This window comes from Lissotriton helveticus, chromosome 1_1 (assembly GCF_964261635.1).
Source record: "Lissotriton helveticus chromosome 1_1, aLisHel1.1, whole genome shotgun sequence".
Taxonomy (NCBI): Eukaryota; Metazoa; Chordata; class Amphibia; order Caudata; family Salamandridae; genus Lissotriton; species Lissotriton helveticus.
The window spans coordinates 1355591369-1355608445 of record NC_136057.1 but is presented as its reverse complement, the minus strand read 5'-3'; the positions used below and the strand labels follow the sequence as shown (position 1 = coordinate 1355608445).

At 43.1% G+C, this 17077-nt stretch overlaps 1 protein-coding gene across 5 annotated transcripts in view; it reads left to right on the top strand.

Moving 5' to 3' along the window:
- Positions 1-17077, top strand: part of SGSM3 (small G protein signaling modulator 3) — a 261901-nt gene that overhangs the window by 221127 nt on the left and 23697 nt on the right. For all 5 annotated transcript variants that reach the window (XM_078683334.1, XM_078683344.1, XM_078683337.1 and 2 more), the window contains 4 exons: positions 5804-5853; positions 6876-7028; positions 12623-12693; positions 15609-15657. In XM_078683334.1, the coding sequence (XP_078539460.1) occupies positions 5804-5853; positions 6876-7028; positions 12623-12693; positions 15609-15657 (323 nt within the window). The remainder of the gene's footprint in view (positions 1-5803; positions 5854-6875; positions 7029-12622; positions 12694-15608; positions 15658-17077) is intronic.

Here is a 17077-nt window from a genome sequence, read left to right as displayed (position 1 = left end):
TATGTTCACTGTTATTGGTAAAACCATACATCATTTTTATGCCAAATAGTCAATAAAGTACCACATGCCCTGCTGAATTTCTCCATTATCTTATTACTAGTCAATGGTCATTGGTTAAACCAACCTAATTAGTACATGCAATCGTGCACCATAACGAATTTTTAAAGGCAGCAATCTGCTGTTGCATTTCGTTAACCTTGTTGCCCCTGGGCAATACCATTGCACCTAGAGTTAGGTACTGACCCTGGAATAGGTGGACAAGAATATAATGTATCCAGCATTTTAAAGTGCAGTGTGCTTTTTATAAAATCATTTCTCATCTTAATACCATATGCGGGTTAAAAACAACCTGATTTAATCGTGACTCAGAAACCCATTGTTGCTGCCTTGTTGCCCAAGGGTCAGTACCATTGCACCTAGAGTTAGGTACTGACCCTGGAATAGGTGGACAAAAATATGATTTATCCAGAAAATTAAAGTGCATCATGCCTTTTATAAAATCATTTCGCATCATGATACTATAGGTTGGTTAAAAAACACTCCAATTTAATCGTATGTCAGAAAAGCCCATTGGAAAAAAAGAAAACAGTCGTTATAATTGTGCCTCATACTATCTACTAGTGTCCCTGCCAGTGGGCATTACTGTTCGCACTTTACAAGTTTCCTCTCAGCTATAGACATGTATTTTAGAAATGTCCCAGAAACAAATGCGGTCCTCTCGCTGGAGACCAGCTATAACTGCTTGTTCACATGTATGTATATTGTTCTGGTTAAAATACAGTCTATCAGCAAAGAAGGGAGGGTCTGAGGGAAGTTTATAGTCCTAACAGGGTTCAATCCCCCTTTCCATACAGTACCAAAAAGTTTAGAATCCTGAGGACTAGAATAGGTGATCTACTCCTGAACTGGTGTATACCAAAAAGATAAAAATCGTTCTATGTAGTTAATGCAAATGTGCACATTAAAGAAGGCTATAATATTACAATACAAATCATTTTAGGATATATGGTATCCCATCATTACACAGTCATGTGCCCAGTGTCATCATCTGGGAACCAAACAGTACCTTCTCAGTCCCTCTTATCAATCAGAGAGGACAATGAGACCGCAGTCTAGACAAACTTTTTCGTTTGTCCGCTAGGGCTAGGCAACAACAGACAATATGACAGACGTGTTCCCTACCGTAATTACAAAGACAACATGATATTTCTTTGCTCAGCCTTTTCCAAGCTGGTAAATTTCAGCGAAATTGGAAGCCACCATGCCGCAGACGCAAAAGCTTTAGTTTTGTATTTAATCCATTCAGGCCACCCAGGTAATTCTGGGATTTTAATGGGCCATCCATGCATAGGCCCTTTTTGCCAACACCTCCTTGTCCATCAAAGATGAGACCTTTTTGTTGATACCATTAATAACTCTAATAAATGCAGTTTGTGATAGGGAAAGAGATCAGAGTTCCTCTGCTTTAAAAGTAGAAACAGCCAGTTTAAAATATTTGGGTCCTGCAGTATTTCTAGAACCACTTGTAGCTTCCCATACTGTTGTAGTAAGTGTGGATCGTGTGTCATTTTTCAATTTATGACCAAATTTCAAGTATGCGCCAAGGCTATTTATATTTTGTCTCCTAAGGCCAACCTCTAGTCAAATTTGGGCTCTCGAGGCCTGCCGAGGTAGATTAAAAAAGGTGACGATAAGTTCTTCCATGAGGTTATCTATAGTTTCATCAGCTTTCCCTCTTAGTATGTCCACAGGAAGGAACATGTTTAGCTGCCATTACTTGCAAAAGCGACTTAAGGGACCAGCCTTTTAAGGTGTTCCATAGATTAGGCAAAAGCAACAACTAGTGAATTGTTCCTTCTTGAAATTGCAACACACTGATTCTTAAATGAACCTCTAGAGTCAAACATCACCCCTTAATATCTGCACTCTGATACTGATCCTAACACTGTCCCTTCTATACAAAATATTGGATGAGAAACTATTCCCCTTGAAAATAGCATGGTTTAAGTTTGACTAAAGTTGACTTTTAAACCATGATCAGCGGCATCATGTACAGTTTTATTAATTAAACGTAGGTGCCCCACCTTTGTATAACCAGACAAAACAATGTCGTCAGCATACAGTAAATTGGAACCATTAAAACCAAAACACCCCCCGGAATTGCAAATTAATTCTGTTCAAAGCAAGGGTAATATCACAAGGTACAAATTAAACAGAAGGGGGGTCCAGGACACAGCCTTGTTTTAAACAGTTTCTTGTAGGTTTTGTTTTGGAGACTGTTGAACGGCAGCCCAGTCTGAGTCTCGTCCAGGTATTTGTATACAGAAGCTAAATCGCTCTAAGAAGAGAGGGAGAAATTCCCCAGTTCATCCGCTTTACCCAAAGGATATTTCTCTATACGGCATCGAATGCTGAACGAAATCTGTCCATTTTGGTCTACTCTTGTGTTGTGCGACTCTAGCCCCTTTTTGGCGAATGCGCATTTTGATAGCATCTTATTGTTTATTCTTCTTAAGGAGGGTTCCTGCTCTCCAATGTTTTTATTTGTAAAGTGCATTAAATGTGAAATGAACTAATAGTTTAAAATATATTAGGAAAAAACAGGGAAACGGCTTGCTCCCAACATCACATAAACATTGTGTGATTAATAAAAAATAAAACATTCCAGTCTATGGACTATAAAAAAATATATATTAAAAGGTAACAGGACAGTGAGCAGTGATCCCCATGCTCTTTACAGAACTTGTAAACTCCTTAATTAAAGGACTTTAACCTACTAAATAGTAAACACAACAATTGCCAGTGCTGGGGAATTTCTTTAGAACAAACTATTCAACTTTATGGCGTGCATCACAAAGGACATGCACACCTGCTTTAAGAATTGCAGTATTATTTATTTCTTTTGTTATCTAATTTTTAGATCTGCATCATTTTTTGATTTTATGCATGGGAACAACAAACACTTTCTATATACATTTATATACAAACAACACTAAGTAAACAAGTGATTCGGTATGTACAATGAATAAACAACTTCCATACAACTCATTCATGGCCTTCCATTCATACAAAACATACACTCTGGTCCCAGTGTCAAACAAAATGTTAAATTCAACCAATGTACAGTCTGTTTTTGATCTACTTTAAGTTAAATTTTAACTTTTCAGACAAAAAAGGAAAACAAAACAATTTTTTCTCGTGTTCCCCTAAGGGGTTCCTTTAAGGTAGACTCTAGAAGATGACCTGGGACCTGGTCGGTCGACGCGTTTCGAGCCCTGTAATTGTCAGGGTTCTCTTCAGGACCAAACATTTACTCTAATGTGGGTCATAACTCCAACACGGTGTTCCGTGATGCAGAAAAGAGGAAAGGCTGTTATATGAGTTTTCTGTTCGGCAGGTAGAATCCGTTGCAGAGTATAACTCCGCGTTGATACGTTAGTCGGCTGTCGCTCCAGTCGGAGTCTGTGAAATCGGTAGTGTTGTATGGTCAATACATAATCGTTAGTTTGAATGCCGTTTAGAGTATATGCCGCGCTGGTTCTCACTCCTTCCTCTTTGGTCTCCAATTGTTGTGTTTACTACGTAGTATATTGGTTCAGCCTTGCTGTAGTTAGGAGCCAAGACCCTTTCGGTTTCCTAGACTTTAACCTACTAAAGACATTTTAACCCGTTCCGTGCTCCTCTACCTTCCGGATGCTGCCCACGACCAACGCAGCCCCGCCCACTGCGTCGAACGCCCACACCGGGGCGGAATGTCCGCCGCGGTAAACGGGTAAAAAAAGTTCTCAATTGTATTTAATCTGTTAAACACTTTGAGTGGCACTGCTATATCTGCAGCAATCTGATTGTCCGGAAGTATGTTCCGATGTAGGTTATTTTTAAAATCTGCTATATGCTCGGCCAGTGGAATGATTATTTAATTTGACATCTGTTCTGTTGATTGATAATGTGTGTTTGAATTGTCGATAGTCAAATTCTTATAAAAAAAAATTTGATTTTGTTTTCTCGTTTTTTAATGAATTTTTTGGTGTTTTCATACATGTATGTGTATCGTTTATGATCTGCTCTTAAAGTGATTGACTAAAGGGTATTGAGTGATTGATTTAATCTGTTAAACAGATTAAGCAAGACACCATTGCCAGTCGCACTCACCTACTAAAAATGTGCCCACTGGTTGTTTAGTCGTATAAGGCGTTGCCTTTCCATGTCCTTATCATTCATTTACATTTGGCAGGCTCCTGTAGTCAGAGGTACAAGATAAGCAACTGTAAATGGATTTAGACTGCTGAATGACCCTGAATGAGTTATTTTAGGTATCCATGCACAGTGGTCTCCAGGCCACTGTCTCTCACTATCTATATCTGTCAGTGAGTGCACTGCCCCTTAACTCAATAGAACTTTTGCTGGACTCGGAAAACAACTCTGAGAGCTCACTTCTGAAATCGTCTCAGTCTGCTCTCGGCTTGTGTTTTTTCCTGTTTTACTTTCTTGCAAGTTTTCTCTACATTCACCCTGGCCGCATACGACAGGAGGGGCCAGACTGTCCACTCCTGGTAGCATCTGACTGATCCTAGGACAGTCTTGGCTCATGTAGTGTGCCACAGTCAGATAGAGAAATATACAATCTGTCCGCTCTAGTCTGGGTTGTCCAGTGTGTCGTCTACGCCCGCCTTTTGCTGCAACCAAAGGTCCTTTGAGCTTTGTTGGGAGCACTGATTACTGAATTTTCTTTTTTACTGTACTTGCTCGCGCCTAGAGGCTTAAAATACTAACAAGACGTACCGCAGAATGTTGACAAGTCACAGGTCGCATTGTGCGATTAAATCAAACAGTTTAAAGACCACTGAAGAACTGACTTTGCCCCATATCTTAGAAGGAGGGAAGAGCTGTTCCAGATCACAGTCGGGAATTGTAGATTAACTCTGGGTTTTCGCAGTTTCTCTTTCCTGTTTATTTGGTCATTGGGAAAAACACACTTTCCATGTTGAGGATCCATGTTTTTCAACTATATCTGTATTTAAATTAGGCAGCAAGTACCCAGGTGGGTAGTTTGTGTCAGAAGCAGACTGGGTGAAGCCAATGCAATCACTTTGTTAGCTAAAAGTCTGCTGCAGATCCCTGCTTGAAGCCAACAGTTCAGATCCTGGCTGGCTGACTTCTCTGCCTAGCTTGTGTACAGTCGATTGAATCAGTAGTGCAATTATCTAAAAGCAAGACGTGCTATTCCAGCTTTATTAGCAGGGATGCCCCTGACCCCTTTTTGATCTTCTCGCCCAAGGGTACATGTTTTTTCAGTAAGGAATGGAATATCGGGAAGTCATATATTTTCCTGTTGGAGTGAGAAGTGTGTGTATTTTTGCAACACGTCCATAGTTATTGGTGGTCTCTGGACTGTGCATTACGGTATGATGAAGAGGGGAGAGAACAGTTTTGTGGGGTACACTGTAAACATTTCCCTATTTTCCTCAGAATCTTTCTCCTCCCATTCCTTAAAGTCCCTCATATTTTCCTCTCCCCTCTCTGTGTTAACTCTCCCTTTGGTTTAACTTCTTTTCTCATTTTTCCTTAGCTTACTTTTCTCCCCTTTTCTGTCTCTGCCCCTTTTCTGTCTCTGCCTTCTTCCTTCTTCATCCCCTTTACTTCTTTCTTTCTCCCCTTATCTCCTTTCTTCCCCCTTTTACTCCTTTCTTCCTCCCCTTTTCCCTTCACCCTTTTACACACTTGCCTCCTAACTCCTTCCTTTTCCTCTCTTCCCCCGTCTCATTCCTCTTTGTTATAATTGTTGTTTTTGCCTGTCTCCCAGGATGGTTTCCTGCCAAGTTTGTGGATGTTCTGGACGAGCGCAGTAAGGAGGTGAGTGCGGCCCTTGTCCAGACTGGTGTGACTGTGACTGGTGCCCCCCGGGGGTTTCCCTGTAAGTGAAATTCCTCAGAGGGGTGGAGAAATGTAAGGGTTTCCAACGTCTCCTGACATGTTCACTCTGTGGTGCCCTGTATGAGCAGCTTGGTTAGCTGCCTGCAGCAGCCTCAGTATGTGGTGGGCTTCACGCCCTGTGAGGTCTCCCAGCAGATCCCCCTCAAGGGGGCACACATAGTCCTGGGGAGACAGTGGCAATGTGCCATCATTGTAAGGGGGAGCTGTAAGATTGATTAAAAATATTCCCATCTTCACTTAGTTCCTAGCTGTGATAGTCAACATGTTAAACAAAGGGACCGCCTCCTCAAGCCCCTCCCCATTTTCTATCAAAGATGCACAACTCCAGCCAAAAGCGCACAGCCGCTGCCTGTCCTACATTAAGATAGTAGTGCAAGCAGATTTCGGTCTGCTTGTATTTACATAGTGATGGTCTTTGTTCTAGCCCGGATTGTATACATATACTAAACAGAGTATTTCTTTTTAAGCCTCATCTACCAATGACTTTTTGCCTTTTAGCTTTGGCAGCAAGCATAGACAAAGACCCAAGTTGAGACCTGTTGACCTTACCAATGCTTGTTCATTATTCTGTTTTCTTCCCACCATAGGTGAGTGAGTCTTCAGTTCTGCTTCTCCCCACTCACTCAACCAGCGCATGCTAAAAGTCTGGCTCCCAGAGGCGACCATTAACACAGTAGCTCCCATAGGTACACATTAGGAGGTCTGTGACCACACGGACAGTCCAGTTCCCCTTTGTGCACATTATTCGCTCCCACAGGTGAATAATAATAAGTTACCTCCCACACTTTTATTAAATTTGACTGCCATATCCTCTGCTATATCGTTGAGGAGAATGTTATAGCCAAAGGGCATAGTGTCTTGGCGGCTTGTTAAATCTCTTTCCCTGGAGTTGGATCCTATGGTCGGTTCGCTGTTTTAATCCTCTTTTATTACATCTGCAGTATTCCATCGCAGGAGACGACTCCGTGACCGAAGGAGTGACCGATCTGGTGCGGGGGACTCTCTGCCCCAGCCTCAAGGCCATCTTTGACCATGGCCTGAAGAAGCCATCCCTGCTCGGGGGCCCCTGCCACCCATGGCTCTTCATCGAAGAGGTAAGCTGCCTCTAGACTCAGTGTGGTGTCCTTTTTTAAGGCAGTAATGTTTACACCTTTTAATATATACAGGGTTAAATGTGAAACGCAGGTCTACAGAAGATATATGGGGCAAATGTACCCTTTGCTGTACGTTATAAGGTTATTGCAAGTCACAGAGGAGTTCCATGACCATGTAGATTAAGGAATGCTGAAGGCAGACTACGTTTATAAGGCCATGGAACTCTGAGGTGAATTGAAATATCTTTATATTGCACATCGGGGGTGCTTTATTCCTTATAATCTATGGTCGTATCCTCCTCCTTCCCTCAAACCGCTTAAGTCCTGGGTGTTTAGCTTTCCATGATTTTTGCAAACAAGAAAAATAAAACCACAATCTGTACACACCAAAAATAAGTTAATAATGTTTGTAATCAAAAGATGTTAGTCTGTTTAATGTAAGTCAGGTTAACAAATACCGTGGCTCAGATTGTGTAGGAAAATGCAGAGATACTGTTTTTCCTGTAATGACCTATAGTGTAGAATAAATAAACATATTACCATATATAACTCCTTTCTGGTGATTACTTTTTTTTAAAAGGATACCAAAAGAAGGAAATGCTAGTTCCCATTTCCCTTGTTTAAACTGCAGTCGTAATTATGCTCCTGCCTTTCAGCCTGGCTTTTGGCTCTGCTAGCAAAGGAAGGGCAACCCAATAATCCCTCACGAGTTTGACTAACAGAATCAACTGAAGTCAATGGCCAACAAGGAAGTTTTAGATGAAGCAGAGTATACTTGGTCCAGATATTTATGCCTCTATGTTATGAGGCATTAAATCAAATGTTTTAAACGCAATCAAGTGCTAAACCGTTTTCAACGAAATACACAAATAAATTGAATTGGATAAACAAAATCAATCATGGCTAACAAAGTGGATGAAAAAAATGAATACAAAAACAGGCGGAACCAAATAAAACGATTGCATTAAATGTATGTACATTACAGAATAATATACATTAGTAGGGGTACAGAGAAAAACCATCAAACATACATACGTCCAATGTGTAGTTTGTCCAAGTTGTTACAGTAATAGTGTGTGAAACAAATGTATGTCAACTCCATTCACAGAAGCATATATCCATGAGCTGTAGAATTTGTTCTAATGGTGAGTAAATCACAGAAGAGTAGTGGAACTGCATCGACGTTAAAGCCTCTATAGTGTTAAGTAACTAAGACCATCCTCGGGCTGAATTGCTAAAATCTAGGGCCAGATGTAGGTGGCCATTTACCGGCCGGTAACGGCCGATTTCGTCCGTTACTGACCGGTAAATGGGTTATTGGGATGTAGGGGGCCAATTTTACCGATTCGGTAAATTTACTGAATCGGTAAATTTACCGAATCGGTATTTTTACCGATTCGGTAACTTCTAGATGTAGGTGGGACTCTTCTGAATCCCAAAGGCCTTTCAGATTCGGTATTTTACCACCCAATCCAATTGGGTGGTAAAATACCGAATCCAGGTGTGCTTGCACATGTGTGCATGCACACCTATGCCATGTGACAGACAGACATGCCCTTAGGGCATGTCTGTGTGCCACATGGCACACATGCCTGTATTTGGGGTGCTAGAGGGTGTCAAAGTGTTGCTGGAATCGGTATTTACCGAATCGGTAAATACCGATTCGGTAATGCCCATTGATTCCTATGGGCTTCAAGGCCCATAGGAATCAATGGGCAATACCGAATCGGTATTTACCGATTCGGTAAATACCGATTTTTACAGATTCGGTAATTCAATTACCGAATTTACCTAAATCTCCCTCCTTCTATTTTACCGATTCATAAATACCGAATCGGTAAAATTCTGTATTTATGAGTCGGTAAAATAGAATTACCTACATCTGGCCCCTAAGGTCCCCTGAAATGTACCATATTTGACACTTGTTAAAAATGCCCAAATGGCAGAGCCCTGGGTTGTATTTTGGCCAGGCATCTGGTTTAGTGTGATGTGGAAGAACTTACACCAGCAGCAACTTGTGAATCAAGCACACCAGCTCTCCTTCCTCCAAGTTGGAGTAGGGTTCTACTCCAACTTTGAGGAAGGAGAACTGTCATGTTTGATTCACAGCTGGCTACTGGTGCGAGTTCTTCCACACAATTCTAGAGCAGATGCCTGGCCAAAGGGGAACAATGCCACTGTTGTGCATAGTTAGCCAGTGTTAATTAATCAAATCTGTCCCATTTCTCTCGCCCCACAGGTAATGAGACCTCCGATTTCACAAATCCAATTAGACATGAGGATGGTCCCAAATACTTAATATCATAGAGTGAAACGTCGACACAGTTTCAACATTCTTTTGTGATATACATACCATTCGAACACATTCTACAGATCATGGATATGTTTTTCTGATTGTTTATCCAATTCATTTGATTTGTGCATTTGCTTTAATACAGTTAAACACGTGATTGCATTTAAAACTTATGATTCAATGCATCGTCATAGACACCTAAAATATCTGGGCTAAGTATACTCTGTTTTATGAATGACCCTTCTTGTTGGCCATTGTCTTCAGCTGACTTTGCTACGAGCCATTGTGATGTCAGAACTCAGAGTTATTACAGGTGAGCAGTTATGCAATTTCATTATTACAGGCATCTACAGATGCCACAAGTCACCTGTCGTAAGAAAATTAAAGGCTGTCTTTTATAAAGGGTTTGCAGACTCCCATGTATTATTACATTAGGACTTCAGACAGTAAGAGTGATAAGACACCTTAAATGCTGCTGCACAGGTATATATAAATGATAGGTGGAGAAGTGTGGCTCACTGGTTAGAGGAGGCAGACCCTGAAGCAGAGGTCAGACCCAGGACCAGGGTTCAATTCCCAACGCGGCAGGGTCTTGAACCCAAATGTCCACGGACTCGGTAATTCTCGCTTCGGTGCCTACTCGAATCACGGGTTCACACTCTGCAACTCTGGGCAATAGCTTGCTCAATCTCCACTACGGCCCCCGCGGCGGGATGCCTGGCTTTCACCTTGGGGATGCCCAGTAGGGGTTATCTCACAGGGAAAAGCCAGGACGGGTTCCCAAAGCAAGCGCCTTGAGACCTTGCGGTGATAAGGCGCTATATAAGAACCTTTGACATTGACATTGACATTGACATAGGACACAATTCTCCTGCAGAGGGATAAGGTGCTGAGGCAGATTAACATTTTATATAGCAAATAGTGCTAGGGGGCATTACCCCTTATATCACGATGCGATAAAGCGCAGCAGCACATTGGTGCTGTTAAACATAGAGAGAGTTGTACAAAATTTAGTGAACAGTGCAGTGGTGAAAGTGCTAGATAAATTAAGATCGTATAACTCAGTGGATTATAGGTCTTTACACAACAGTTTTTAATGCACAGGGTTAAAGGGCTGGACACAATAGAGTATGGCTCAAAGGGCTAAACTGCTGGATGTTATATAACATAGAGGATTCATTTACTGAACACAGTGTATAGCCCACAGTGTTAAAGTGCCTGGACGCAGTTTTGTATAGCCCAAAGGGTTAATGTGTTGAATGCAAAGTTTGTATAGCCTGGAGGTCTAGTGCTGCACATAGTGTTTTATAATCCAGAAGATTAGTGCTGGATGCAGAGGGCCAAAGTGCTCGACACAATATTGTATAGCGCATACGATAAGTACTCAGTGCAGTGTTGTATAACCCAGAGGGTTAAAGTGCTGGACACAATATTGTATAACGTAGACGATTAGTACTCGGTGCAGTGTTGTATAACCCAGAGGGTCAAAGTGTTGGACACAATATTGTATAGCGCAGACGATTAGTACTCGGTGCAGTGTTGTATAACCCAGACGGTCAAAGTGCAGGGCACGATATTGTATAGCGCAGACGATTCGTACTCGGTGCAGTGTTGTATAACCCAGAGGGTCAAAGTGCTGGACTCAATATTGTATAGCGGAGACGATTAGTACTCGGTGCAGTGTTGTATAGCAGTGCTGGACGCAGTGTTGTATAGTCCAGAGTGTTAGTGCTAGATTCAGTGTTATATAGCCCAGTGGGTTAGTGATGGATGCAGTGTGGTATAGGCCAGAGGACTGGTACTTGACTTAGTGTTGTTAGATAGGTTATACAAGGTTTATTAGGACAAGAACCCATAAAACATTCCAAAACAATACAAGGAGTGTACATTCTGACATTGCCTTAAAAGTCCGCTGCCCCCCTCGAAACAGCACACCCTACCCCCACCCATCCTTAAAACGCTTTTTGACTGTCAGTAAAAAATGTGCAATTTCCATTGCCACATCAAAATAACACATTTCGGACAACAGTTCCATCGCCTCCAGCATTTGATATGTTTGATATTTTAAAAACAAGGGTCTTAAAAACTTACTTTGAGCAGAAATTTAAAAACACTGTCCACGAGTACATGAGACAAGGAGCATTTTTACGTTCAGAGGCCTTGTGCACAATCCATTACCATTCCTAATTACATTGCACCATTTACAGGATGAAAAGATTGGATTAGACCCCACTCTCACTTTAAAAATTTTGTTTTGTAATCTGGGGTTGTTAATCTGGGCCAAGTAGTGAAAGACTTTGTCCTGGCCATGGGTAATTAATGAGAAGCTGATCGAAGAATGTTCCCTTAGATAGGCCAGGTCCAGAGAATGGGCAACCTTTCCAACAAATTCGCTCAAAGCTAGTTTGCTGGGGAAGGGATACCAAGATTATAGTGTCACCCAGAGAGAGTGCATTTTTTCAAAATCCCTTAACCTGTATTTTACTTCCCTTGACCATCTTTTTTCACTACCACGGATTTCATCCCAACAGAATTTGGATACCTGTGGTGTATCGCATGTTGTAGAGGGTTAGTACTAGACGCAGTGTTGTAGAGCTCAGAGGGTTAAAGTGCTGGACGCAGTGTTTTATGAACCAGAAGTTTAGTGCTGGGAGCAGTATTGTATAGCCCAAAGAGTTAAAGTGCCTGTATGCAGCGTCATCTAGCGCAGAGGATTAGTACCGGATGTAATATTGTATAACGCAAAAGTTTTGTGCTGGATGCAGTGTTGTATAGCCATAAGGTTAAAGTGTTGGACACAGTGCTGTATAGACCAGAGGATAAGTGCTGGACGCTGTGTTGTATAGCCCAAAGAGCTAAAGTGTTGGAAGAATTCTTTATAGCCCAGAGTGTTAAATTGCTGGACCCAATGCTCTATAGAGCACAAGGTTGTAGCACAAATGGTCGCTGTGCATATTCATGGTGCAAAGAGTCAACGTGGATGACACAGTGTTGTTTAGGGCAGAGGTTTAAAGTGCTAGGCACAACACAGTATACTGCAGTGGTTTAAAAGTTCTGTGCATAGTGCTGTACACTGCAGATCGTTGAAGATCTGGGCACGTCTGAATTTGATTGATTAGTGTCACAATGCTGTGCCACAGGTATGTGTAAAAAGAGTTCTGGCTCCCTGAGTGGTGATTTTGGAGAGCAGAATTAGCCCTAACACTAACCCTATTGCTGGGTGGGCACTGTGCTGAATGAGTCTCCCTCATGTCTCTGAAGCCCACTATTAATTCATCTTCCTTCTTTGCACTGATTCCAGGCTGCCGGGAGGGAGGTGGAACGCGACTTCGACTCCGTGTACTCTCGCCTGGTCCTTTGCAAGACGTACAGGTGAGGTACTGCTCATGAGAATCATCCGTACCCACAGACCTCAGGCGAGGCGCTTACACCCTACTGCTGCAACATGGAGTCAGCACTCATTAATTCTGTTACACATACTGAGCATGTATCAGTACTGCAATACATTCTCAGTACCCACTGCTTCTAAAAAACAGACTCACCAGTCACTAACACTTCAGCACATACTCTGCACTCACTGATACCAAACATATGCTCACAGCTGACTAAGAGATCATTATAGATGGAGGCCACATCAGTTCTTCACCATAGACTCAGAACTTGCTGATATATCAACATAGGTCCAGGACTTATTGATATATCAATAGGCTTAGCTCAGCATCACTAACACTGCACCATGGCCTCAGCACTGACTGATGCTTCAGCGTAGAGTCAGTACTCAATGATGCTTCACCATAGGCCCAGCACTAAATAGGCTCAGTCCTCACTGCTGCAGTGTAAGTTCAGCCCTCACCGAGGCTTCAGTCTAGCTCAGCACACACTGATGCTTCCGCCTAGACTCAACGCTAGCTGATATTTCAGCATACACTGGTGCGTCCCTCAGCACACACTGATGCTTCAGCGTAGAATCAAGGCTGGCTAATACTTCAGCATACACTGGTGCATCCCTCAGCACACACTGATGCTTCAGCCTAGACTCAACACTTTCTGATATTTCAGCATACACTGGTGCGTCCCTCAGCACACACTGATGCTTCAGCGTAGAATCAAGGCTGGCTAATACTTCAGCATACACTGGTGCATCCCTCAGCACACACTGATGCTTCAGCCTAGACTCAACGCTTGCTGATATTTCAGCATACACTGGTGGGTCCCTCAGCACACACTGGTGCTTCAGCGTAATCTCAAGGCTTGCTGATACTTCAGCATACACTGGTGCGTCCCTCAGCACACACTGGTGCTTCAGTGTAGACTCAGCGCCTGCTGATATTTCAGCACACACTGATGCTGCAGCGTAGACTCAAGGCTTGCTGATACTTCAGCATACACTGGTGCGTTCCTCAGCACACACTGGTGCTTCAGTGTAGACTCAGCGCTTGCTGATATTTCAGCACACACTGATGCTGCAGCGTAGACTCAAGGCTTGCTGATACTTCAGCATACACTGGTGCATCCCTCAGCACACACTGGTGCTTCAGCGTAGAATCAAGGATTGCTGATATTTCAGCATACACTGGTGTGTCCCTCAGCACACACTGATGCTTCAGCCTAGACTCAACGCTTGCTGATATTTCAGCATACACTGGTGCGTCCCTCAGCACACACTGGTGCATCAGCGTAGACTCAACGTTTGCTGATATTTCAGCATACACTGGTGTGTCCCTCAGCACACACTGATGCTTCAGCCTAGACTCAACGCTTGCTGATATTTCAGCATACACTGGTGCGTCCCTCAGCACACACTGGTGCTTTAGCGTAATCTCAAGGCTTGCTGATACTTCAGCATACACTGGTGCGTCCCTCAGCACACACTGGTGCTTTAGCGTAATCTCAAGGCTTGCTGATACTTCAGCATACACTGGTGCGTCCCTCAGCACACACTGGTGCTTCAGTGTAGACTCAATGCTTGCTGATATTTCAGCATACACTGGTGCGTCCCTCAGCACACACTGATGCTTCAGCGTAGATTCAAGGCTTGCAGATATTTCAGCATACACTGGTGCATCCCTCCGCACACACTGATGCTTCAACCTAGACTCAACGCTAGCTGATATTTCAGCATACACTGGTGCGTCCCTCAGCACCCACTGGTGCTTCAGCGTAGATTCAAGGCTTGCAGATATTTCAGCATACACTGGTGCGTCCCTCAGCACACACTGATGCTTCAGCGTAGATTCAAGGCTTGCAGATATTTCAGCATACACTGGTGCATCCCTCAGCACACACTGATGCTTCAACCTAGACTCAACGCTAGCTGATATTTCAGCATACACTGGTGTGTCCCTCAGCACACACTGATGCTTCAGCCTAGACTCAACGCTAGCTGATATTACAGCATACACTGGTGCGTCCCTCAGCACGCACTGATGCTTCAGCGTAGATTCAAGGCTTGCAGATATTTCAGCATACACTGGTGCATCCCTCAGCACACACTGATGCTTCAACCTAGACTCAACGCTAGCTGATATTTCAGCATACACTGGTGCATCCCTCAGCACACACTGATGCTTCAACCTAGACTCAACGCTAGCTGATATTTCAGCATACACTGGTGTGTCCCTCAGCACACACTGATGCTTCAACCTAGACTCAACGCTAGCTGATATTTCAGCATACACTGGTGCGTCCCTCAGCACACACTGATGCTTCAGCGTAGATTCAAGGCTTGCAGATATTTCAGCATACACTGGTGCGTTCCTCAGCACACACTGATGCTTCAGCGTAGATTCAAGGCTTGCAGATATTTCAGCATACACTGGTGCGTCCCTCAGCACACACTGATGCTTCAGCGTAGATTCAAGGCTTGCAGATATTTCAGCATACACTGGTGCATCCCTCCGCACACACTGATGCTTCAATCTAGACTCAACGCTAGCTGATATTTCAGCATACACTGGTGTGTCCCTCAGCACACACTGATGCTTCAGCCTAGACTCAACGGTAGCTGATATTTCAGCATACACTGGTGCGTCCCTCAGCACACACTGATGCTTCAGCGTAGACTCAAGGCTTATTGATACTTCAGCATACACTGGTGCGACCCTCAGCACACACTGATGCTCCCGCATAGGGTCAGTCCTCACTGATGATTCAGCATAGGCTCAAGATACAACCATGCTTTCGCTTAGGTTCAGCGCTCTTTTCTACAACACAGTTTAACACTTGAGTACTGACTTCCTGCGAATCATACTCATTCCTACTGACAACTTTATTATTGTTTTTGTTAGGTTGGATGAAGATGGAAAAGTGCTGACACCAGAAGAGCTGCTCTATCGGGTAAGTGTATTTGCAATGCCTGCTCTCCAAGTTTGCCACTTCTGTCCAACCCTCCTTGTCCATCCATACCTGTCTAGCCCCTCTCTCTCCTAGGTCTTCACCTTTGCCTTCATTAAGCCCCTCGCTACCCGGTCAGGCAACCTCGCTGCCCCTCTCTGTATGGCGTAATTCCCTCTCTGCTTGTCACCCTTGTAATGATAACACAAACTGGATAATCCAAATTATTCTGCTTTATTCGTCCAAGCAGCGCAGGGTTGTGAGAAGCTGCTCTCCGCTACCACTGTAACTGTATATTGTTTTTATGTAATGATTACTACAACTGATGAGTTGTTGATGGGCTTTGCAGTGAGTAGTTACTCTTGAACCTAATGTTAGAGGTAAATAGGTAGTAAATTGGTAATGTGCTTCCTTTTCCTTGTAGGAATAGTTGTGTTTAGGTTGTGCTCTTCAGATCTCATGCATTTAGATTATTTGTAAGTGAATTACTAAAGGGAAGGTGTGACATATTGTTGGGAGTGGTGGACATGTACGTGTGTTGGTTGAATGAGTAGGTAGAAAGAGAGAAGGGTTTGGAAAGCATGTTTGGGAGTCCACACTCCTCCAGTACTTAATGCTTTCCCATAATCCTTATGTGTGCAGAGTATTTCCAGTACCTTGACCCAGTCACATCGCTTCACAGCTCCAGCGAGCCAGGAAAGCAAATGTGCGGTGATCCTGGTGTGAGGACAAAAATAGCAACATGGAACCACATTTTACCAAATTAAGTTTAGGTTTAAGGTTGTTTCTCTTTAGCGAGGCCGCCCTCTGCGCAGTACAGCTAGTCAAAAACATACTGTACCTTAATAAACCTTATTAAAAAAGGTAGGCAACAATTCTCTTAGTGCTTTAAATTTTGCCACCGTCTCCATTCGCTTCCTTGCCCAGCTTATCGTCCACGAGGCACCAAAATGGTCCTGTCCTCATCATGCACTCTTCCCCCCCCATGAACCTTCTTCCACCGTTCTTAGCGCTGGTAGCCCTACCCGTGCCAGTCAGTTCCATAGTTTAAATGGATTATTAATCACCTTAACTATCTTCCTAGCCATGGCGAACACACTAGGGGATTTGGGCCTTTTCGCATTCAATTTCACAAGATGTAAGGCGCCTTTAATGACACGCTTCACTATCTCCACTTCACCATTACCACTGAAAGAACTGAATTTATGTTTAATACCAGACAATTAAAAAAACTGCAGCATCTCCTGGAACCTGGAGTGTAATTATTTGTAAGAAGAGAGGCCGAAACTTTTCTCTAAGGAAAACTATATTTTAAAAACCTAAAAGGATGCTGGTGTTAAATATTGTCCACCAATTTCATTTTTATCCACTTAGAAAGCCATTGCAATTATTTCTTTTATGTGTCTTCCTCCTGGTAAATTTG